This window comes from Ciconia boyciana, chromosome 8, assembly GCF_034638445.1.
Source record: "Ciconia boyciana chromosome 8, ASM3463844v1, whole genome shotgun sequence".
Taxonomy (NCBI): domain Eukaryota; kingdom Metazoa; phylum Chordata; class Aves; order Ciconiiformes; family Ciconiidae; genus Ciconia; species Ciconia boyciana.
Window position 1 is genome coordinate 36,089,316 of NC_132941.1, and position 24,280 is coordinate 36,113,595.

The 24,280-nt window shown below is 41.2% G+C and overlaps 2 protein-coding genes across 6 annotated transcripts in view; one reads left to right on the forward strand and one right to left on the reverse strand.

Moving 5' to 3' along the window:
- Positions 1 to 4,443: 4,443 nt before the first annotated feature.
- LOC140655963 (synaptotagmin-15-like) lies at positions 4,444 to 16,202 on the reverse strand. 4 transcript variants are annotated; one of them, XM_072871083.1, is made up of 8 exons: positions 15,841 to 16,202; positions 12,540 to 12,738; positions 11,695 to 11,837; positions 10,835 to 11,130; positions 9,837 to 10,007; positions 9,196 to 9,316; positions 7,192 to 7,371; positions 4,444 to 5,869 (listed from the first exon to the last, which is right to left on the reverse strand). In XM_072871083.1, the coding sequence occupies exons 1-8, from the start codon at positions 15,845 to 15,847 to the stop codon at positions 5,733 to 5,735; spliced, it is 1,254 nt and encodes a 417-aa protein (XP_072727184.1). In that variant the 5' UTR covers positions 15,848 to 16,202; the 3' UTR covers positions 4,444 to 5,732. The 4 variants fall into 4 exon arrangements, with proteins under 4 accessions (XP_072727184.1, XP_072727186.1, XP_072727188.1 ...); XM_072871085.1 differs by lacking the exon at positions 7,192 to 7,371; XM_072871087.1 differs by lacking the exon at positions 15,841 to 16,202 and having other exon boundaries at positions 11,695 to 11,868; positions 12,540 to 12,626.
- Positions 16,203 to 16,288: 86 nt separating this feature from the next.
- Positions 16,289 to 24,280, forward strand: part of GPRIN2 (G protein regulated inducer of neurite outgrowth 2) — a 33,747-nt gene continuing 25,755 nt past the window's right edge. Inside the window, exons 1-5 of one of the 2 annotated variants that reach the window (XM_072871082.1) lie at positions 16,289 to 16,334; positions 17,316 to 17,409; positions 17,708 to 17,806; positions 18,727 to 18,810; positions 23,343 to 23,402. The gene's annotated coding sequence lies outside the window, so the exon portion shown is untranslated. The remainder of the gene's footprint in view (positions 16,335 to 17,315; positions 17,410 to 17,707; positions 17,807 to 18,726; positions 18,811 to 23,342; positions 23,403 to 24,280) is intronic. The other variant, XM_072871081.1, reaches the window with a different exon arrangement.

Below are 24,280 nucleotides of genomic sequence, written 5' to 3' on the forward strand. Positions count from 1 at the left end.
TGCCCATGGGAAGGAGTGAATGAATTCCTTGTTTTGCTTTGCTTGTGTGCACGGCTTTTGCTTTACTTACTAAACTGTCTTTATCTCAACCCATGAGTTTTCTCACTTTTACCCTTCTGATTCTCTCAGTTGCCAGCTGGGGTTAAACCACAGCAGTCCTTTTTGGCACCCAGTGTGGGTATTGAAGGGTTGGAGATAATGACAGGTTTGACTGGAATGTGCTAGGTCAAATTTATAGCTGTTATTGCTGTTTAGCTATTAATTGGCAGGCTCCTGTGCTTGCCATGGGGCTTGCTTGCCTTACTGTATATTAGAGTCTAGTGCTTGTTAGTGGCTGCTTTTTGCTTTCGCTGCTTGCTGTACTGCTGTACCAGTTATCATCTTACTCTGCTGTGCCTGGGAACATTTTTATAACAGCAATGGTCATAAGCCGGGGCTGGCAGATGGCCAGGGCGTTGCTGCTGTTTCTGTGCTGCTGTACTGGACAGGCTGGAACTCCAGTTGAAGGGACTGTGACCTGTGGATGAGTCCACGCAGGAGCAGGACACTCCGAAGCATACAGACCATGGATAAGTCCACATCAGAGCAGGTACATCTCAAAGTATCTGTGGCTGTGGTTATATCTGTGCCACAGCAGGTATACCTCTGAAGGGATTGTGGCCCAAGGATGGAGAAGGTACACCTTGAAGCATCTGTGGCTGTGCGTGAGGTCATGCTGGAGCACCTCAAAGTGTGTGGCCATGGATAAGCCCACGACAGAGCAGGTACGCCCCTGGAGGGACTGCAGCCATGGGTAAGGCCATGTCAGAGCAGGTTTACTTCTGAAGAGACTGTGGCTGTGGGTAAGGCCACGCTGGAGCAGGTATATCTCTGAAGGCATTGTGGCCTATGGAGAAGGCCACGCTGGAACAGGTGCACCTCAAAGCAACTGTGGCTGTGGATAAGTCTATGCCACAGCAGGTATACCCCTGGAGAGACTGTGGATCATAGATAAGGCTCCACTTGGAGCAGGTACACCCCTAAGGGACTGCAGTCTGTGGATAAGTCCAAGGCGGAGCAGGGGCAAGGGAGGAGTTCATTGCAATATTAACCCGATGGTCTGGTCCAAAGGGACCAGGGGTGGAGACTGTAATGGAAATACCTTTAAATTGTTGTAACCCAGGATTTGAGTTGCATGTTATGGGAATGACTATAGCCGGAACCACCCAAACCAATGGAGGACAAGCCTTACAAGAAGCAGTGCAAGTGCAGCAGTGACCTGACCTGAGCTGGCTTTGGTGCCCTGAAACTCCACACAACACACCTCCTCTCCGGTCCTGAGTGACCACCATAAGAGATGGAGCCCAAAGTCATGGACTAAATTAACTCAGTGGACATTTTATGGACACTTATGGACATTTTACAGACATTTTACAGGGGTGGTCCATAGACTAAGGGATTGATGTCTGTGTATTATATCAAAGGATGGGAATGGGGGTGGTGGTTAGTGAGGATGTATTGGATAGTGTGGGACCTGAGCATGACGTAAATGGTATGGAATAAGGGGAGGAGAATGTGCTGGTTTTGGCTGGGATAGAGTTAATTTTCTTCATAGTAACTGGTATGGGGCCATGTTTTGGATTTGCACTGAAAACAGTGTTGATAACACAGGGATGTTTTAGTGACTGTTTAGCAGTGCTCGCACAGCCAAGGCCTTTTCTGCTCCTCACCCCACCCCACCAGCGAGTAGGCTGGGGGTGCAGAAGAAGCTGGGAGGGGACACAGCTGGGACAGCTGACCCCAACTGCCCAAAGGGCTATTCCATACCCGTTTGGAGTGATGGCATTTGTCTTCCCAAGTAACCGCTATGTGTGATGGAGCCCTGCTTTCCTGGAGATAGCTGAGCACCTGCCTGCTGATGGAAGGAGTGAATGAATTCCTTGCTTTGCTTGCACGCGCGGCTTTTGCTTTCCCTATTAAACTGTCTTTATCTCAGCCCATGAGTTTTCTCACTTTTACTCTTTCGATTCTCTCCCCCATCCCACCATGGAGGAGTGAGCAAGCAGCTGTGTGGTGCTTAGTTGCTGGCTGGGGTTAAACCACGACATTTGTAAAAGGAGAATTCAAGAGACTTGCAACGATTGCAATTTCACCTTACTGTAAAAGCACTTTTTTATCTTTAGTTTCATGTAACCTGGCAAAAACAGGATGACATTGTCCTAACCCATCCCCTTGGGGAAAGTCCTAAGCATCTGTGCCTTTTATACCTTAACTATGTTTAAGGTATAAAAGGTATAAATGTATATGTTTAAGGTATAAATGTAAATGTTTAAGGTATAAAATGTTTAAGGTAAGGAAAACTATGTTTTCCCTGGCATTAAGAAAGGGAAGAGCAATTTCAGTGTGTGGATTTAAATGAGGTATTAGCACAAATGCTGATCGTGTATGAGTGAAAACATTCCAGCAGCATTTTGAGTTTAGTAAGACTCTTGAAAACTAGACATTGATTACATTAGAGAAATCCTAAAGATTGTCTTACATCCTGTCAATGTGTGGTCTCATTAGGATGATTTCGTAACTTTGGGCAGAAGTCGTGCCAGCTGGATCGGTGAGCTGTGTGTGGCTAACCACCAAGTTCTACATACTGTGGTTAGGTCTCTCCAGCTAACTTGGACCTGACTGCCTCATTCTCTTCTCATGATTTTACTCTTGTTTGACAGTATTCCTTCTTGAAATCGAAGCTACAAACATGACACCATAGTTCAGTGATAACTTTAATAAATTTACCATAGTTCTATAGTTTCTTTGGTTCCTATCTTCGCTTTAGTAATTCTGTGTAAAATTTCTAGGTCCTGCTGCCTTGTGTTTACTACTTCAGACTTTTCTCCTTGCCTTTCAAACAGGAAGCCATTTCACTTTCTGTGCCTCCATCTGGCATAGACATTTCTTCTGAAGGAGCTTTCTGATCCTTTATCACCTGTAATGCATCTTGCTCCCTTTCAGTTTCATCAAGCTGCTGCTTTTAGAATGTACTGTTGTATTAGGAGCAAGCAATTATCAAATAAATCCATCTGGTCTCTCATTTCCTCACTTAGAGGAAGGATAGAGTAGTGCAGATGGCAGTGATCGTTAGGCTTCCTAAAAGACTAGTATAGGTGTGACTTTAATTGGGAGAGAAGGTAAGGTAGAGAGTGATCCACAAGGGAATATAAAAAAATACTCTGCTTGAGTAGTGGTAGGGCTTCTTCTCCAAGATCCTGTTCTCTAGAGCAAGAATGTAACCATTATTCATGTCTGTTCTAAAATGGTGGTAAATTGCTGCTCACTGTCATTTGATGGGGTTGTACTTTCATTAAGTTACATGCTAGATTTATTAAAGAGCTTTAGAAATTCCTGTATTTGTCAATAGTAATGGGAAGTATTGAGCAAGGTGTTGCATTTTGTATGATCTTGTATCTATTTCTTCTGTATTTCTTGGATGGGGGTTTTCTGTGCTATGCATCTTGGTAAAATTTTAAAATATTTTAGAAGAAAAGAAGCACTGTTAGGTACTGAGAGGTCTTGTAATCATTCTTCCTCCTTCATCTCAAGATAAGTCTCAAGCACAAGACCAGATGGATGATCCATAAAAGGCAGTAGGTAAAAAAATTGCTCTATTGTGTGACAATTGATAACACTGTATTATAACTCCTTATTTAATAATGTTTCTTGCTTTACTGGAATAACTCTCTTGTTCAGGAAGAGTCAAAAAGGACCTTTCTCATTTACTTCACTTGGATGACCTTGAGCAAAGTCAAGTACATTGGTAAGTGCATTTAAATACGTTTCTTCATGACTTTAGCTGGAATTATTGACACACAAACTGGAAGTATTGGTACTTTAATGTATATGAAGTGCAAAGAAAAGAGACCACATTAGTACAATGCATTGTTTTATTACTTGGACCGTACTGTATATCAAGTCAGACAGGTGACTTCCCACTTTAGAGGTATTTATGTTAATAGACACTGTACATTACATGCATCTTCCTGCACAAGCTAGTAAACCTAACTGAAACATTCTTAACAGTTTCCTTGTAAGATCTTTAATGTTTATTGATATGATTTAAATCATAAAGAGGGACATAATGTATTTGGTAAAATTGCTTTATCGTAGTAATATAGTTATCGTAGAGTTTATATATGGCTTTCCATCCCAGATTGAACATGTTGCCTATTAGATTGGTTTTCAGTGGTTTTGTAGGAGTAAATTTGAAAACAGCTCTTTGGAGTTGGGCGTGCAGGCATTACTCATTTAACAGAGATATAATGAGGGCTGAACATTTTGCAAAATTCAATTAAATGTAACAAGTCTAGGCTCATCTTAAATCCAGTGGTGCAGTTAGCAAGACGGACTGAGGGTACCATGTAACATTTCAAATGGGGGATCAGGTGAAGTGGAGTCTGTTATCTTACAATTCCTCTCAGATATATTCTCAGTCATAATATTTCCTTTAGATAATAACAATATTATCAAAATGGAAAGTGTTCTCATCTCCCCAGAGAAGCCTCATTTTTTTCAATATATTGAATTAATTAATATTGTATCCTGTTTGAAAGGAAGTTGGCTTTCTTTCAGCTGCAGGGATTATGGTCCTCTTGGAACATAATTGTACAAAATGTTTTGCTGCAGTAGTCTGCGTGTCTGGTTTATGACTGTACGGTGTGAAAGGTACAGAGTTCAGGTCCCCAATGAACAATCAAGAAGAGAAGAATGTCCTATTTATTTTATTTTGATTAAAAATAATTGCTCTGAATTATTTTACAGAACAGTAATTTACTTAACGAAGAAAACTCTACCTTTGAAACAGACATATGTCCTGGGGGCTTAAGCTAATTGGATTTTCAATGTAATAATGGTCATAGTAGGTCAAACCAAAGGTTCTTGTAATCAATGCTCTGTCTCCAGCAGAGACGTGTTTAGGGAGAAATATATAAGGACAAGACAGGTCCCTTGTATTACTTTCTCAGAGTACTTCAGTACTGCTGCAAGCCTCCAATCATTTGTGACTTCAGGACTTCTTTTATGCTTCTCCCTTAGTGTCAACACAAAGTGGTGTACATTGGGGTCAGCTGAAAACATCCAACTGAATTACTGCAAGAAATACACTGTGCTTGAACAGGTGCTTCTAGGTTTTTGATCAATAAACACTCAGTGCTTTCCACCATCCATATTCAAAAGAGGTTTTAAATATAATGCTGCTATTTTAAATAAATTGTAAATTTAGTAGTCAGTAGCATCTTTTGGGCTTTGTCTGTTTTGGCATGCTTACTGGGCTTCCACTCCTTTTCGTGAAGCTACTCTGTCCGTGGTGATGCAATGCAGTGGACAGTTAGGCCTGGTATCATCACTGACAATTCTTAGGTCATTCTGGTCTCTAGTCACATGATGGATGATCATTTGTGCCCAGAACTCATGACCAAGAATTGGAATTTACTAGTAGAAATAACTAATACTGGGAGATCGTGTTTGTCTTCCTGTTTTGTTTACTCTGATGCATATTAATTACATTGGAAATATATTTTGAGGAGAGGAAAGATAGCGTTCCAGCCTAGCAAGGACCAAGTCTTCTCTTTCTGTTTTGGGCAAGATAATACTTATTATTATCTACTTAAGAGTGTAAAATGGTCAAAGATTTTGTACCCTTTATCATTAGATTATGGAAGATAGTGAGAGCTTTTCCATTTTACGGTTGGTTTTTTTATCTGTGCTGTTCACATGCTGTGGCAGAGAGCATGCCATCGTTTAACCAACTCCTTGGGCTTGTTGATCATCTCATTCCAGTGTTCTAGCTCTTTGCCACGGGTGTACATGAAAGGCCCAACTACCACATGTCCTAGCAGATGTGTTTCTGGGGAAAAAAAGAAAGCAGTCAGTGATTACCACCTGTAAGTGCTTCTCTCACATTCTTACCTAAATTAGATATTAACTTGTATTTCTGTAAGTAATGCATGTTCTGAAAGTTATTTTTAAACCAAAATTTTCATCACGGAATTCACTCTAGATTTCAAGTTCTGTAGTTTCTACATGCTAAGATTCAGCATTAAAAGGTACTGCAGTAAGTGAGTACTTAGTCAATACAGGGCTACCCTACTGCCTGCACTCTGAACTAGAATCAGTTTAAGGCACACAGATCTGTATCTGCCCAGCCCCTCCACCTCAAGTGTACTGTGGAAGCGTGCCCTAGTTTTGGGCATCAGCAACCTCAGTAAGATTCATATGATGCCCTAGCTTGGGAAAGAATAGATTTAGTTACTGAGACAGCTGGGAGTCGCAATATGTGGGTTGCCACTGACCACCCTCTGCCAATGAGCAGATTGTTTCTTCATGCCTGAACTTTTCAGCTGTGGATGGGGAAAATAATTCGAACCTGCCTTACATGAACTTACATGAACGCAAAGCGTTTGGCTGTCTGCAAGTGAAAATGATGAAAGACTCGAGTACTGACCCTAGTTCTTGTCAATCCTCAAAGCCAAAGCACCTGCCCAAAATCTCACCTAAAGGCATTTTTTTAGGAGTGTGTGAATCCAAACGAGGGTATTAATGTTTCATTATTGAGATCATATTTACACTGCAGGGAAGATGTTTTTCTTGTGAGCAGTGAAAGTATTGAATTCTGATTTGCTTCTCGAAGCAGAACTCCTTAATGGATTCTCTGACAGTTAGTAAGAGGTGACCTCAAGCATCAGGCTTTCTACCAGGGAATGGGGATGTTTGCAGTCTCTCGTTCTTCTTTCTCACTGCTTGAACTGCTGTGATAATTAAAATTCCTATTCCTCTTTCAAATTTTGTTAGGAACAGTGAACGGCTTCAAAATTTTGGAGGTTGGGGATTATACACACAAGTGTTCACAGAACGTAATTGCGTAAGCTTGTTTTCTTAGGATACCAGAATGACACAAAAGTACAACACCTCGTACTGACAGTGACGAGCCTACAGGTTTTTTTTATTCATGTCTTCCATTAAATTTATGTTTAGCCTCTAAAAGAGAGACATATACTTACTGCAAGTAAGTTGTTCTGCTTTTTAAAGAAATAGCCTGTGAAATACCCCAAACCTTTTATATGTTTTATGATTATTGCTGAAAAGGAATTAGTTCCTCCCAGGTTTAAATATCTCTGCAATATTTAAGAGATTTATGACATCTTAACTGTAATAATTTATATAGCTTACTTTCTCCCTTGATGCTCTGGAGCACAGACAGACTGAGGCTCGCTGTATCCAGCTCTGTCTGATCTGCCTTGAAACTGAAGGTTTCATTATACACTGGATTGGGAGATCCCAGAACAGCTGCTGTCTTTTTACTTTTGATTAATTTATTATGGTTCATTAGTGAGACTTTGACATATACACCTTGGAGAAAAAGAAATTCAAGAAGAAAATACATCAGAGGCAGTTGGGAGAAGGCTTAAAGAATTTCTTGCCTTCAGGAGTCAACATTAAGTACAAAATTAGATCATGAACTTTCTATTAAAACTTTTTTAAAATGTTTTCAGGATTACGAGAAGAGGCTTTTTTTGACAGAGCTGCTATCTGAGTGCTATACATGGAAAGAGTTACTATGTAAACTACTTGCATGAACTCTGACTTTTCATTACTTTCTTATTACTTCTTAATACATTTAATTCAGTAATTTAAATCTAAAAATAAATGTCTCCTTGCTGTCCCATACTGCATATCTTCCATCAAAGATTAGTGTTGCACTAACCCCTGTTAATATAGAAAACTTTTTATTCCAGTTTCTTCAGGATTTACCAGAGAATCTGTGGACCCTAAACCGTATTTGAAGGGCATTATCAAAGGAAATAACACCCAATTTATTTAATTTTCCTTTTTTTTTCTCAGTAATATATTCTGGAGAATCGCCTCCTGACAGCTCTTCCTTCCAGAGCATGCCCGTGACTCTTACTTCTTATGATAACCTGAAGTACACCAGCACTGTAATAACATGGCGGATTAATGTTAGATTTGTAGACAGAAACACATAGGAGTTGTGGCTCTCTGTGCTACAGAACTGCACAACAACCTGCAGACAGAGGTATGATGTATTAAGAAGTGTGTTTTCCCTCTCTTGTAAAGCTATTGAGATGATGCAAAATTAGAACATTTGCTCTTAGTTCATGATGCTACTTTGTTCATCTGCCACGAACCGGTCATATTTTTTCTGGCCATCCTTATCTTAGTTATTTGTTTTCTAAAACTGACGCATTCTGTAATATATTTCTCTTTCAACAAGTGCGCAGGGTATGATTCTGCTTGTTGGAAACCTCTATATTCTCATCATTTTACTGTGCCTTTCTTCATTTATGAGTTTTACCCTAAGCAGATCAAATTTATCTCTAACATTATGAATGTGGATTTACTCATTTAGAGGGCATTGTTTCTAAAGTTAAACATCCTGATAACAGCCCACTCAAAGAAACCTCAAAAAAACTTCATAGTTGATGTGTGTATATAGAGAAGTAAACCTCTTTTATGTTTAACTGAGTGTATTTTTCATTTATACTGTTTCATTTCAAAGCCCTTCAAAAAAAATCACTACAGATTCAAACACAAGTTTGGTTCTTCCATCTGTTTTTGCTTTGAGTGTTTAGATTTTAAACAGTGTTTTGAGGTAATCTCTACACTCAACATCTGCGAGGCCAGGGACACATGAGCATGATGTACCAGGAAAACCCCCACTGCAGTAAAATTGTGACTCCATGCCATGGTCCTTTGAACAACGGCCAGGCTGTCCTAAAATGGGAATCTTTTCCCAGTTCAGTTCTCCCCAGGGCAACCGTTCAGCGTAAGCCGTTGTCCTGCCGCTGTTACCTCTGGGCTTTTGCCTTGGGGCAATTCTGTTAATGTCAATATCCCCTGAAATGCCACTTTCTCTGGACTGGAGCGCAGCAAAGGGATGTTGCTCACTGTATTAAAGCAGGAGAAAAAACCTGCTCCTGATGACATGAGACAAACCATTTATTACGAAACAAAACCAAAACATAGCAGAACTGAGCTATCAAAATCTAATTACCCCAGTAACAAAGTATGGCTTGTTTCCACTCAAATTAAATCACCCGGATGTTTATTTGTTCTTTTCAGAGTCACTCAGCACAAGCCTGGGTGGACAGATGAGGAGGGAGCAAATTAAAACAGGAATTCTGGAGCTGATAGCAGAGAGGAAATCACACTTACTGACAGCATGGCTCTCCTCCTGGAGCTTTAATCCTCTTGCCCTCAGAACCACTACAGTGAGACGGCCCAGGTAGTCATTGTAGCTGAGGGAGAACTGGATATCACCATAGTCTGAAGGAGGCTTTGGAAGCAGAAGAACACTTGTCAGATATATCTGAAAAACTCTCTCTTCACACAGACAAATGGGGGGGGGAAACGTTCTTCTTCATACTAGTGGTTTCTGCCACACCAAGGCATGCGAGTGAATTGTAATGGCTTTGTTTACGCTGTTGTGACGTGATAGAACGAATGAATCGGCCTTCCTGAACCTTTGAATTCCTATCTCTTCCAGGTGATGCCTATTTCCTTGCCTGTTCTGCTTCTTTCTGCTCTTACTAATTCAAAACAGAAGCAAATACAAAAGGTGCTCTCTTATGTCACTGTCTCCTAGCTCATGTGGCTGTGTCTGAGCAGCTGGATAATCCCTATACAACAGCTATGGATCTGCGGGTTGGTAAGATGGGAATTTTGATTCCAAATGTTTATCAAATATTTTTGCATTTGATGTATTTGATACAACATACTTCTACTTCAGCTGGACCCCTCCAATACTTTTAAGATGACAGAAGTTCCACAGTGCCAAGCAGCCTGGTATCACATACCTCCAAGTTTTCTTTCTCCAGATCTCTCCATATGACTAGTTTATTGTCATCAGTTAATGTTTCATTTTTCAGTGGGAAGATAACTTGGCCTAGGAGGTGATGCTTCTTCTGTTTATCAACATGATAAACCAAAAACTTCAGAGTCCTTTGGAGCAACATTTTACTGGAAACCTGTACAGGAAAAGGAAGAATATATTAATAATTATAAAACATATGAGACTTTTCTACTCTAGCATGACTTCAAAGGAAGAATTTTTCAAAGTGTGTTACAGGTAGGTGGAGATTTCCTTTGATTATTTGAAGTCCACTTTCTTAATTTGCCTGAAGTTTTAGCTGTGCAGGAGTCTAAAGATCCAAGCTAAACCAGAATGAGTTCATTTGACAAACGTGAAGTTAGCTGGCAGTTTTTCAACTCGTATAGATCTAGTGCTACATGATGCATTTACTTCCAGGCACAAATGTTTAGAAATCTGTAAACATTCATTTTTCAGTTGTCTGAAACACAAACTTTTTTGGTTTTAAAGCTTTTGTCTTGTGACACCTGCTCAAAGCCTCTTGGCGTAGGGAGCCAAGCTCCTAGCTTTACAGCACTATACAAATAGTATACCAGACATCTCACGAGTTCTAGTTTCTAGCCTACTTCCACAGCAAAGAAACTAAAAGCTATGAAAGCATTAGTTCAGTACAGATTGCTTCTGGGCTTCTAGAGCTGCTGGGCTGAAGTGTTCAGCCATAGTTCAAACTGGAGTTTTCATAATTCCCAGGGCAAGGTCTAGAATCCTCAACTTTGGTGCAGACCACAAGTAAGATCAGTTCTGGAGCCACAGACTTAAGTAGCCCAGGATCTCCAGAAGCCCCAGTAACAAATCCAATCTCCAGTGGAAACGACTTGTATCTTGGTAGAAGTTTGTAGAAAATTACTTTTCACAAAACATGTACTGTAGTTTGACATGTCAATATTTGCAAACAAAAATCTGCTTCATCAAAAGGAAAAGTACCTGAAAAACAAAGTTTTCATCGAACTGCGGGTTAAGGGTTTTGCGTTTTGTTTTGGACTGCAAGTAGCTTCTTTCATCAGGCAGCAAGTAGATTTTCACAAACGGACTACAGGAATCGGCAGGAGGCTGCAGCTTTCTGACTTTGATCAAGGAGACGAGGAGCCTCTCTGACTCTTGCTCATATTCTATGGAGAACCAGAGGCGGCCAATGTTGCCTTCAGGAAAATCCGTCTCACTTTTGTCTTCAGGAAACTTGTACAGCTCTGGGTTAATGGTCCCTACAACATAAGCTCCAGCTTCATGAAATACAAAACAAGCACCCTCAGATTAGTCTCAAGACGGTAGCAGGCATTTTTATAACCACTGCTGTATTAGGGAAATCACATTAATCTCTTTATTAACAATCCATTTGTGCATAAACTGGGCATTTTAATTCCTTTTCCCTCAAATTTGGGGGAGTAGTTGTAGGCTGCACCACTTTTCTTTTCTTTCTCTTATTCCTGTGACTGTACCTTGATAGTTTTGGGTATTTGTTGTTGCAGTCTGCAACTGGTCACTCTGCTGTTTCTGGGGACAACGATCAGATACTTCCCGAGTTACGCTCATGTTGTGCCTTTACACAAGCACAGAGAGAGAGATTGCTTTGTCTGCCATATGTGCAAGGTCCCACAGCAGTGAGACAAGAATGGCTACATTCTGGCCCAATTCCTATATATATAAAAAATATATATGCATACAGTGTTTAGGGCTTGTACTGTGTAACGCAATGTCTGGTATGCCCCCAATTAACATGCTTCATAAAGTTACCCTTTAAAAGAGTACCCTTAAAGAGAGTCCTTAAAGTTTTCGCAATGCCATACCCAAAGAATGAAATGATGACCGTGGCCCAGACTGAGGAATCATGTAGGGGTCACTGTCTTCCTGAACCTGTTCTTCGTTCATCAGGGTCATCCAGTCTCGCCCATGCAGTGTTGGTGGAATGATAAAAGGAATGTTTCTGGATCTGCTCAAGACAACCACAGTTGCTGACTCCTCTGGTTTAAATATGGAAACCAAACTTGGTAACAGTAATAAGTCTACTGTTCTTCTCTCACAATTTTGTAAAAATTCTATAGAGATGCGTAGGTAGAAAAGATAAATACCCATTGTTTTGAAATTTATTTCATTTGTATAATGCCTAAAGGTCCAGTGAGGGACATCAGATCTTAATTCTTCAGGCAGATCCCTCACTTTTTCCCTTTCTTCTCCTTTCAAATTGATCTTTCAAAGGAAAGGAAGAATTAACTGCAGCTGCTTGTTTTAGAGCCCCAAAGCCCTGCAGTAACTAACTTTCTATGAGAGTCTCCTTTCTGAGCTGAAGTCCTGTTGCTTGGTTCTCAGATGCTTCATTATGAGACCACCAGGAATGACTCTGGAACACAGGCCAAATTTGTCTAGGTAACAGATAAAGCTGTCCATGCACCAATTATGCTTGAACGTATTCTCTCTTTTACATAAATCAGAAACAATCATTGCATTCATAGTTACAGAAAGTATTATTTTCCTAAAGGAACAAAACAGAACATGACTGATGTTTTCATATAATTTAGGGGTCTCATTTATTTCTGTACATGCATATATTTAGATCACCCCCTCATTTGAGATTTGACAAGTTGAAATAAATTACCAGTAGTGTATGCTTTAAAAACAAAACAAGAATACGTACCTTGTGCTTTTTAGTTGAATTTCAGAAGTTGACTGATCCTGAAAAATGGCATTTGCATTTGCTGTTTTGACAGGACTGGCGAGCTTTTCATAAGAAAGGAGGCGGCAAAATTTCTTCCAGAGCAGGTATGCGGTTATTCCAATGACAACAAATAAAAGGGTCCCTCCTATTATACCTCCAGCAACAGCAACTGCTTGTTCTGTTCAAACATAGAAGCACATAAAGCATCATAGGAGGATCAGTTATGTACGTTTTGGGGGTAGACAGGAATATTAAAGCTGACAGATGTATTTGATTTACATTCCAAAATGATTTTCAAATGAAACATTCCACTCACATGCACATTTTTGTCTTTGGTTATAGCATGATGCAACGCCTGAAGATGTATGACATTGGCAGTGAGAGATTAGAAAGTGTTCAGATATGCTGGCAATGACTGCAATGTAAGAGACTATAGACAGGAACAAAAACCCCAAAACCCAAGGAGTTGTTTGGGCTCTTATTTTACATTAGCATAAGCATTTACCTTAGCACGGCAGAAGTGCTAGAGCTTTCATAACAGAAGAAAAAGAAAATGCGAGAGCACCTAATACAAAAGGTACCATTATTTTGGTTTGGTTTGTTCTTCCAACTATTTATCTATGTTGAATTGAGACTAGGTCCTGGCACAGGGAACAAAGCAAAGCTCTGGGTTGTTTTCTTTCTAAGGATGCATGTGTTTCCTGATCTGTCAAACTTAAGTATCCATTAAACACTGTTTCCTGAATCTTGATTACTTTAGATAAAACAAAATATTTTATAATTTGGGGTTTGTTTTCTTCACACTAATGAAATTGAAAAGTTAATAAATGTCTTTAATATGAATATGAGGAATTCTGTTGCGATAATTTTTCACTAGACCAAGGGTAGACAATTGATAATGGGCTCAGTTCATTGTTTTCTCATGTGTGCTGAGTATGCTAGAGTAAAAGGCTGGAAAGACCACTTCTGCACTGTAATAATAATCAGTCAACACTAGCAGTAGTTTTGAATAAGAATTCAAAACTGATTTGATACAGTTTATTGATTAGAGACATAAAGAGTATAGGAAGTGAGTTGCAGATACATGTATTACTGATCTTTTTCACTGTTGCCGTGTTGCAGTAAGTGATATGAAATGTCCTTCAGCTACAGAACACTTATGTAAATACCTTGTGCTATAAAATTAACCTGGCCATAGTGCCTCAAAGGCCTCTATCTGTTCCTATCTCATTTTGCTACCTTTGGTAGGGTCATAGGAGCCGACTTATTTTTGCAGCTCCCCTCCAGGTGTGTTGCCTTAGCTCTCTGCAGGAATTGGCTGGCTGCTTCCCCATGTCTCTCGTAATCACTCATGTCTCCCAGCACCATGGAGCAACCACCCTGCTCATGGCTGTACCACAGCGACAGGCGCTTTGCTGTCCCTGCAACTGGTAGCTGGGCTGAATAGGTTTCAGCATTTAGCCAGGCTATTAGAACAACAGTATTAGTACAAGACTTATTCTGAGGAACAGGAAACAAGTACCCATTTGGTATGGGTTAATATTAATACAGAGACAAGTCTGGTTGTGCTACACTGGTGACTTAGTTTTCTTTCATAAGAATGCGCAGTATGAGGAAATGCGTAACAAATGCAGTCCTGAGCATGGAAATCCTGTGTGTGTTCCTCTTAGTTTTGTAGGGCATGCTCGAGTATGGCTTCAGTCAGATTGCCATTTTATTACAGCTTAGAAGGCCTGACACAGAAAAAATGCTTTAATTTAATGCCCACGAACATAACAGAAGTTAATGGTTCACTTCATACAGGTGTACTATCAACAATACAAATGTTTATATGGCTGGTGGTTTTACTGCCTGACATAGGTATCTTAAAGGTTAACATTTCAAGCAAGCTCAACAGGACTCTGTCTGTTTACCCTGTCCTCTCCATTCCCAAGTCTTTAATGCTCCCGGCAGCATTAAAGTGCTCCTCCATAACCAGTGTGTCACCATTTACCATTAAGGGCAGTAAGCTGAGGTGCGCTGTAATGCAATATATCAGTACATCAGCTGTGCACTGATTTTGGAGTAAGAGAATGAGTTTCCAGTCTCTTTGTTAATGAGTTTAATGTACTGAATTTGTTCACTGCAGAACGGTGTTAAGTATTTATGACCCACCCACTGCCATTGGCTCAAATTCTCCTGTTTTATTTTCACACAGTGGTAGACATAAGGTAAAGTTTTACCCATTTCAGTAAAGCTACCTATGATTTACTTGAGGGTAAGAAGAATTTGGCTGACTGATCAGATCAGCAACAGAACCAGTAGCTTAGGGCACAATGTAGCACCAGTCACAGAATCACCCATTGAAATAAGTTGAATCCATTGTGTGCAGGGAGAAAATATGTATCTTTTAAAGTAACTACCTGTCGCCATGAGAAATTGATGTATTGTATTCTGCTGTGGTACAGGATGATGGCAACCGGAGATGGAGGAGACCTGTTGGACCACTTCACCCCCAAGTGGCCTGTGCTGGGGGACTGTCCGATGTTAACAGACACCGGGTTTACCCTAGCCCAGAGAAATGTTGGTGGTCGTCATCTGCCTCCTTTGGGACTGGATCCCTTTGTGCTTAGTGTCTGATGATACACTTTCAATAAGCTTTTCTTAAACTTTGCGGTAAGCCTTTTGGAGTTGTGACCAGCCAGTTCTCCACCAAAAGCTTTAATCCCCATATAACTACTCGGATTTATTAACATTTACAGTATAAGCATATGTGCAGCATCAAGCAAATTCTTTGGGGTGGGGGTAAACTCTTCGCACTTGCTACGTCTGTCCGAGAGAGCCAGGCTGTCCGCCGACGGCAAAGCGCTCCGGGCAGGGATTAAGACGGGAGGTGCCCACCAGCCCTGCAGGCTACCGGCTGATCCTTCCCCAGCCTGTAGCTCCACAGGGAGGTGGGCTAGGTTTCCAGCCCTTTAAGTTCAGAGGCAGATTTGAGTCCATCTCTTACCCCAACTTTCCTGACGGGCTAGCGCGGCGGCGGGAGGGGGCCGGGGCCCCGGCTCGGCCCCGGGGCGGGCGGGCAGGGCAGGGCAGGGCAAGGCAAGGCAGGGCAAGGCAAGGCAAGGCAAGGCAGGGCAGCGCACGGCGGGGGCGGCCGCGGGTTTTCCGAGGAGGGCAGAAGCCGGCGGGTGCCCGACCGGGGGGCCGGCGGCCAAGCGGGAGGAGCCGAGCCCTGCCCTCCCCTCCCCTCCCCGGCAGAGCCGCAGCGGGGCTGCCCCGCGCCCAGGCCCGCACTTACCGGGCATGGGTGCTCGGGCTCCTGCGGGCACGGCCTCCGTCCCATCGCCTCCCGGGTCGCTCGCAGGCGGCGGCTCCCCGCTCCCCCCCGCCGGCTCCGGGGCTGCCGCCGCCCCCCGCTCTTGAAGGGCCGGCGGCCCCGGCCCGGCCCGCCGCCTCACGGACGGCACACGGGGGGACTGGAAACGCGAGTTAAAGCAGCGACAGCTCTGCTTTAACTCGGCTCCGGGCAGGGAGAGGGGAAGGGCCGCGTTCGGAGGGGGCTCCGCCCCCGCCTGGGCTCGCCGCCGCCAGCCCGGGCGTGCGGGCCGGCAGGGCCGGCCGTGGCGGGTGGTCGGCAGCTCCTCGGCTCTCCTGGCTGGGCAGGGAGGGGTGGAAGTGCCGGAGAAGCAGCCGCCGTACTAGCTACCTCTTTGGCGGCCCTAGAAAACCTGAGCGGCATTGGCCGTGCGAGATAACTTCGGACACTGCAGTTACGCTCAGAAAAAGACTTTGGTATTAGCAGCTAAAGTCTGAAAATTCGGGGGGGCAAGAAATTAGCATGCGCTTGTGTCAAACTTTTACGGAAACGCATAAGCACCAAGGAACGCAGAAAGTCTCCTTAGGCAATTGCAGTTACACCTTTTCCTATTTGTAGTGATAAACGTAACGATCTTTAATCTCTTGCGTGTGTAATAAATATAATCAATCGGATCTTAGCTAGCAAAATCACTCGTGGATGATTCGGAAACAAAATTACTCACCTTCACCACTTCTTGCCTGCTAATGCTTGCTTCTTTCTCAGCCAGTATGACAGGAACCTATACCTTAAATTTAACAACTGTTTGTATTAGACATGCTTGTTCTGTTCACAACTGTTGCATGCATTTGCACAGTGCTGTTTAATCTAAAAGCCAAAGAAACGCGTAGGAATTAAACCACTAGGATTCTAGTGAAATATCATCCGCTTCTGTGGAATCTTAGAATTCTTTTAATTGCATTTAAAATGTCCTGCTGTAGATGTAGCATGGTTAGCTTTTTCTATTCATTTTTGAGTCCTCCATAAGCAAGAGAGTTGATCATTTTTACTCTAAAAAGCTCCGTATATTTCAGTTTTGCACTTTTAACGTAGTTAGCTATGAAATAAATATTGCACAGTCGATGCTTTTGCTAATCTTATTTCTACACTGAATTAGCAGTAATATTGACGTACAGATTTTTTTGCTCAGCAGTTTTGCACTTGTCAGGATAATCTCTATAAGCAAGTTTGAGACAACCGAAAGTTTTGAGTTGTGTGGCAAGACCAACAACTGCCTGCTTTCTCTGGCAGTGTTCTCGCTTGAGCTCACTTTTATGTCTGTGTGAGGAGTGGTGAAGTTGCTTTAAACATCTGGCTGCTTTGCAGAACACGACTGAACAGTTAAAATGATCGGGCTGCTTGTGTAGAGGGGCGTGAAGTGTGTACATCTGGGAAGCAATAACCATCTGCTGATCCAGGTCTTCTTTCAATGAGTCAGTGGATGGGATGGGGTGAGCTTGGAGGAGCAGATCTCACCTTCTCCACGTTCCCGTGGAAGGAATTAATGGCAAAGTAAGTTGCTAAGCAGGGAGCTTTAAATTTGATTCTGTGCTGTACCACAAGCTTCCTGTTCTCTAGTCTTTCTGTGCTGAGTTCTAGCACCGGTTGGAAATCAAAATAAATACAGGATGTGAGGAACACAGTTATACCCTCCTTTATCTCTGATTACTAATCTCCTTCCTAGCCCTAATTCTTTACAGGTTCCCTGTTTCATCCTATACGTTACCACACTTGTAGGAACTAAGATTAATGAACATAAACCAAACATATAAATACTGCTTGCCACACCTCTGAATGTGTCTGCTTCCAGCATGTAGTACAGGAGAGCCCAGGAGCAACAGATGAAGGAAGTTTCTCTGCACCCGCTGTGTGTCTGATTATGGTCCTGATTGCTTCCAGCCAGAAGCTGGTATGATTTCCTTTATTGTTTTAAAAGCCCGGCTCTAAGTTCAAATATAAGATAATGATGATCTGCCCACCTTCACATACTGTAACTTCACTATTGTATCAGAGAGAATTCTGGAAACGTCCTAAGAGACTGCCCGCCAAAGTTTGGGCATTTTAACAAGTCTGTTCATTTCAAGTATATAGTATTGCCTTAACAAATACGTATTCTGCACATTCCAGCCTTGACCAGGATTGATTCACACTCTCTGCTTCTCAGTTGACGCCGTGAATATTTATTCAGTTGTGTTTCTCACCTGCTGGACTTGAAAAATAATTTTGTTTTCTCAGAGAAAGTTTATCTCTGGAACAGCTGAGAGCAAGCTGAGAGTTTAATGTTTTGTGGAACTAGATATTGTACTATAAATATTCTAAGTTTCTGGTGCATTTTTTGTAACATAACATACATTTTTCAGTATGCGTATCCAGGTGTCGCTTCTTACAGTAAAACCTTGGCCTTTAAGAGCCCACACAAAAATTCCATTTGTAACTACAAAATTATATTTGCTCTACTTCAGGATAATCACTAAGACATCCTAGTTTAGAATACAGGGTAAAGGATGCTGCATTCTCCCCACTTTTTAGTTATTTTTGTAGTATTAGCAACAAAAGTAAGGAGTCAGGCCCCCAAATGGTATTACATATGTCTTAAGTATGTTTTCCTTCTGTTTTTCTAACTCCGGTGGCGCATTCCTATCGTGTTTTTGAAAATATACGTTCTCATGAAATTGCATAGCTCGTCATCTGGGGAGATACCAAATACTGTAGTTTTTACTGCGTAGGTCTGGCACCACTTTGCTTACAGGCGATTTCCTTGCGTTGGTAGTAGTTACTTAGTCTTGTTCTGAATGCTGAAATGATGATACCATTTTTATGGCTGCTCAGGTGGAGGCTTTCTTCTTGCTTTGGCAAAGCTGAAACTGATGCTGAAAAGGCAGATGTAGTCACTGGAAGAGATGTGTAGAAAAGGTAAGCCTGAAAATCTGCTGTAATGTTGCTCTTAAACCCTCTGAAAAATAGAAAGAGAAGTTGCAAATGGATTATAGTCTCTCAAGGAATTGACTTAAAAAGTCAGAACACTCAAGCTAAAGACTATTCTGTCACAAAACAGTTTTCTAAAATGTGTTAACTTAAAAACAGTGTTGTCACATTGCTCATGAGACACCAACTTAAGTAACCTGTTTGCATCATTTATCATATATTCTTATAATTTCTACCAGAGTGGGTGAAATTGAAATGTATGTGTTTTTTAAATTGGATCTTTGTGAAATATTTGCTCGGCACCTTTTATACCATTCTGTTTACAATCAAGTTGACTGCATGTAATTACTTGATGCTGTTTGTAAGAACGCCCCATGACAGAGCATAGAGAAATACTTGAAGAAGATATAGCTGTAGAATCACAAGCATCAGTAGATCCTTCTAATGATAAGTAATTCTAGCATAATTCAGTTGACAGTTTCCCTCTAAAGTCTAATCCCTACTGTAATTTATTAATAATCTTAAAGTTACAACAGATCCCTTTCATTGAAAGGAATTTTTAAAATGTTATCTTTTTTTTTTTTAATTTTAATCCCATTTGGCAGCCCTAGAATGATCATTAAATCTAGGCATTTTAAGTGAAATGTATTCAAGTTCTTCTGCCTTTGCACCCACTTCCTTGTATTTGTGAATTTTGACTTTCACATAGGTGGTACCTTCAGCTAGAATGGCATCTAGAAAGAGGTGGGCTTTTTTTTTTTCCAAATAAAATGTGACTAATTTTATTGAGGCTGGTGAATCAGTCAGGAACATAATAGATTTGGGTCTGCAAGCAGCATTGATGGGCACCCTAACTACAACAAGTAGATTACATCGAGAAGTATAATTGTGAATGGCAGAAATAATGAGTACTTAGAATTTCTATAGTGCCTTTCATTCCCAGGCTCCCGATTTCTGTACCAGCATTAATTACTGGTAGTTAACCATCACAAAAGCTTTTTGAAATAATAGTTATTGTTATCCTTATTTTACAGATTGTTTAATAACTGGACTTTCTCCAGATTCACACTTGTGTAACTGAGATAAGAATTTCTTCCACAATCTACTGTTGGCCTTAGACTAATAGCTAGTTCTTAGCTTTAGCAGGCTATGGATAATTGACTGTTTCAGAAAAGAAAATGTGAACGAAAGATCTACTCTGTCATAAAATATCCTTTGGATTCATTCTGGAAGTCACTTGTTAGTTTCCTTTCAAAAGAAAAGGTGGGAATGGGAGAGTACGTGCATCCAGAAGGGATTGGGTCTGCCAGAATTGCTTTCTCTCAGGTTTGCTGTTGACGGTAGTTGCCTTTGAGCACTCTAACGCTGAGTGTCTCAGGCTACGGTCCAGAACGTCTCTCCCAGAAAAATTACAGGTATGAAATGGGGATAGAGACAGGGCCAACATGGACAACAAGAAAAAATCTTCAAAAGCTGCCAAGTTTGGTGCCTCTAGAAGGGCCTAGGGAGAAAGACAGCAAAAGAAGCAAAGCAGGGGAAGATAGCATTAACCTAGTTAAGGGGTTTGGCTTCCTACTTTGGTATTTCATCTTTGCCCAGTAAAACCCCTGACACTGCAGCTAACCTTGATATTCTTCAGGGCGAGGCAGGCAGAATGCTTTCCGGACCTGTGCAAACCTTCCACCTGAGTGTATCCGTCCCATCAGTTTCCTTCTGGCACAGAATTGGTCAATGGAGCCTTGGGCACATGAAAAACCCTGCTACAGCTTGCACAGAGCATGCTGTGCAAGACGGATTTTTTCCCATGCTTTGATACTTATCTTTTGCTAGCTATTTGAAGTCCCTGACAGACACGAACACACAATGCATTTGCTTTCTCTTTAGGGCCTTCTTACAAATCGTTATAGTATACCTACTGATATGAAAGTATACATAGGTAAAGTCTGCATATCAGCACTTCTACAGAACTTAGAATGTTTCTCTTTTTTTTCTACCTTTTGCTTTTGCTTCTGCTTCTAGTATGCTTTAACTGTTGGTGTTGCCTAATAATAAAATTTACGCAAGCTATAGCACCACCTCCTGTCCAAAGTTGGGCTTTGGTGTAAATCAATGAAGCAAACCAAAAAGTTCTCTCGTAAAGGTGACTTTTTTTTTTTCTGTATGAAACAGAATGCAGAAAATGTGAACTTTTATTCCTTTCAATTGACTTTTCCTTCCTGTATTTTACAATAGGAATTTCAGAAATACCAAGTCTGCTTTTACTGGAACACGTTCTCATGGTTGTGGGGGTTTTTGCCAGTGTAGATTGCATTAAGAAAGTTAGCAGCTGGTGCTGTTTTACGAAAAACCAGTACAAAAATGTTCCTTTAAAATGACTTTTATTAATAAGCTCCAAGTTCACAGATGATGTGCACAAGGCCTGTAGAGATTTTTGCAGAGAAAATTACTTGCAAAGCTCTGGTTTGCGTGGCTTTAAAGCTTTTGGGGGGCAATATCTGGCTTTTTGTTCTGGTTTTGTACACCACCTAGCCTTGGTAGTAGTAATCTAAACTTCGTAACTTTGGCAAGGCCTTGCAAGATTACTTATGTACACATGCAACGTAAACTGTTCATGCAGCTGTAGAGATGAACGACAACTGTTGCTCTAAGACAAGACTAGTTTTTATTTTAGGATGAGTTTTTATTTTAGGATTTTTTTAGTTCTGATTTTAGGATTTTAGGATTTTTTTTAGTTTTTATTTTAGGGTTTTAGTTTTTATTTTAGGATTAGACCTATGAGTCAGTATGTCCTAACTCTCACTGCCTCTGGAACAGGTAACGGATTTAAGCCAGACATAATGTAAATAAGGTATGAGTACTCCAAGACAAATGGGGAGGGATTGCTGAGCAGCTAGATGAATCCGTCAACAGGAATGCATCTTGAGATGTGGGTGAAGTGCAGGAAAGCACAAGATCATATATATGGTATAGCAATTACACCATATGTAATATAGCCCTAATTGGTACAGCCTTATGGGATTCAAACTTTTACCTGAGAGCAAAATTTGATGTTTGTTTTTGGGAGCATATACAACTGGAATGAGATACTGAAAGCTGAAGATCTGTTTGCTTTAACTTACGGTTGTTTCTGCAGGCACATGCACCTAAAACTACTCCATGTATAGCAACAACAGATTTACAGATCTCATCCCATACATTTTTGTGTTTAAAAAAAAATTAGTGCCCAAAAGCCTGGGCAAGACTGTAGTAAGATCTTGAGAGTCAAGGATGTACGAAAAAAAATTTAAAGATCCTGAGCGTAGGGAAAAAAGAATAAGCTTTTCATATAACGAAGTCCTTATTTCATCTGCATAAGTGATGCCTTTCTCTTTGCACGGCGGCCAGGAGACTGCAGGGTGGGTGCCATCCTTGGGCTCCTCTGCGGCTTGCCTTTGCAGACCGCCGCCCAGGGCAGAGCTGAAACGTGACTGACGTTACCTGGACCCAGCTTCTGGCTCTGCCAGAATGAATGGTTCAATAGGATCACAGAATCCGCTAGGAGACCGTCCTAATATGTAAAGAGACTTTGTAGAAAAAGGCACTGTGCCTATTCTTATACTGCTTTTGCAACAAATAATAAGGAATACCTGATCCATTTACGGAATATTTGTCTAGTACTGATAGTGTCTCGTATGCATCAAAAATGCAAAATGACCTCTCCTAAATACACCTAATACAATGGGATTTGGCTCCAAATACATTTAATTCCAAGTGATATCGTCGGCTTTGGCCTGTGCATGAGTCCTCAATACAAAGGGTTAGAAATTAAATGAAGTATAGCATAGATAACAAGTGTTACATGGGCAACATTGCAGCAGCTATGTGAACTATTCAACTGGCAGAAAAAAAAAACAAAAAAAACCCAAAAAAACCCAAAAAAAACCCAAAAAACCCAAAACAAAGGAACCCCACAACCCCAAAAATCCAAAAAAGGTAACTCTAATCCTTTCACAAATTTAGGTTAGAGCCTAGCCAGGAAGGGCCAAAATAAGCTGATGTGGGCATGCTTCATGTAGTAATCACTAGAACTATGACTGCTGTAGCAAGAACGCTGCACACTCTTCCTATTGTTAGCTCCTCGCTTAAAATATATGTGAAAATGTTCTAGGAAATGCAAGAAATACAAGAAGGATGAAAGTAAATCTTTCAAGCTAAGAAGAATCAGTGTCTTGCCTTGCTTTACTCAGAAAGGTAATGTCTGAATGCTAGAAAGCAGTATTTTTTCCCTAGGAGCTAAGTAAACAATTTCTGTTCCTTTCCCAGCCTGGGGCTCAAATGGTACATTCTGTGGTTGGAAATGCTAACCTGAAGGACACCTGCCTACCATTAGCCAGCTTATTATATAACTTTGGTTGTATGTATGGAGAAGTACACTGGGTTTTAGGACTTTAGTTGATACCTTTTTTTCCCCACCAACATAATTTTTCCTCAAAGAGAATGAACGAGGTCTCTGACAATCTATTTGTTTATTTGTCATCCAGGGGTTGAACGATGGGAGAGAATTAAAAAAGGAGATTTTCTTTAGATTCCTGAGACTATGAGTAAGTATGTCCATGAGCAAAGGTTACATAAACTAATAGATTAGAACAAGATTTAGTTGCATAAACACTGTTACTGCATTTCAATCTGTCAGAGGCAACCCTGCAGATTATTGCAGGCAGAGCTAGCCGGGGGCTTACAGTCCATCTCGCTCGACTGCCTCTGGCACTGGATACACTTGAAATAGCATTATTCCCTTGCTGTGGGGCTGCTCTGAAATCTGTATGTACTACTTTATAGGTCTTATTTGTGCAAGCTTTATTTAATATACAGTGCTGTTGCTCTCAGCTTGTGTCTAATTTGGAATGTCACCCCGGTATATTGGTTGCATAACAATTTTGTCTCTGTTTCATTTAACCAAGGGTCATGCCTCTTATGAGGGTGGTCTGATATAGGCAGCCACAGAAGATCCTCTTCAAATTCCCCCAAGTTTCCTGAAGCTTCTGTCCTCCGTCTCTCTTTCTTCCATCACATTCTCTCTCCAGCATATCCTGGACAAGCCTCTCAGCTCATCTGAGAGAAGTCAGGGAGACCAGTATAGGAAGGCTCCTCCTGCACAGGGCAGAAATGGGGATGGGTATGCTGCCCAAGCATATTGTCCAGGGAAAGGGAGGCTGGATTAGGAGTCAGTGGGCTGGAGTCAATCCACAGGCCATGGAGCCAACAGACAACTACATTATGATGACTGTGGTCTAAATTGTTTGGGAATATTCCAGGTAATATATGAAAGCAAAGCCTTTCTTGGAGCTGCAGAGCTATGTTTTTTCAAGGTGCATCAGGGTCAGAAATTATGCTCCGAGGCTGCAGTACTTTCCTCTTTACAGTGTTTTCCTTGGTGCTTCCCCCAGCTTCTTGCTGATACCATTTCCTCATTTTACAT

What these genes read in the sequence shown, in the direction of transcription:
- LOC140655963 (XM_072871083.1), bottom strand. An exon ending in ATTCAACTAAAAAGCACAAG is followed by an intron (nt 11,838 to 12,539) that starts GTACGTATTCTT and finishes TGTCTTGAGCAG; the next exon opens with ATCCAGAAACATTCCTTTTA. An exon ending in GTCATCATTTCATTCTTTGG is followed by an intron (nt 11,131 to 11,694) that starts GTATGGCATTGC and finishes TATTTCATGAAG; the next exon opens with CTGGAGCTTATGTTGTAGGG.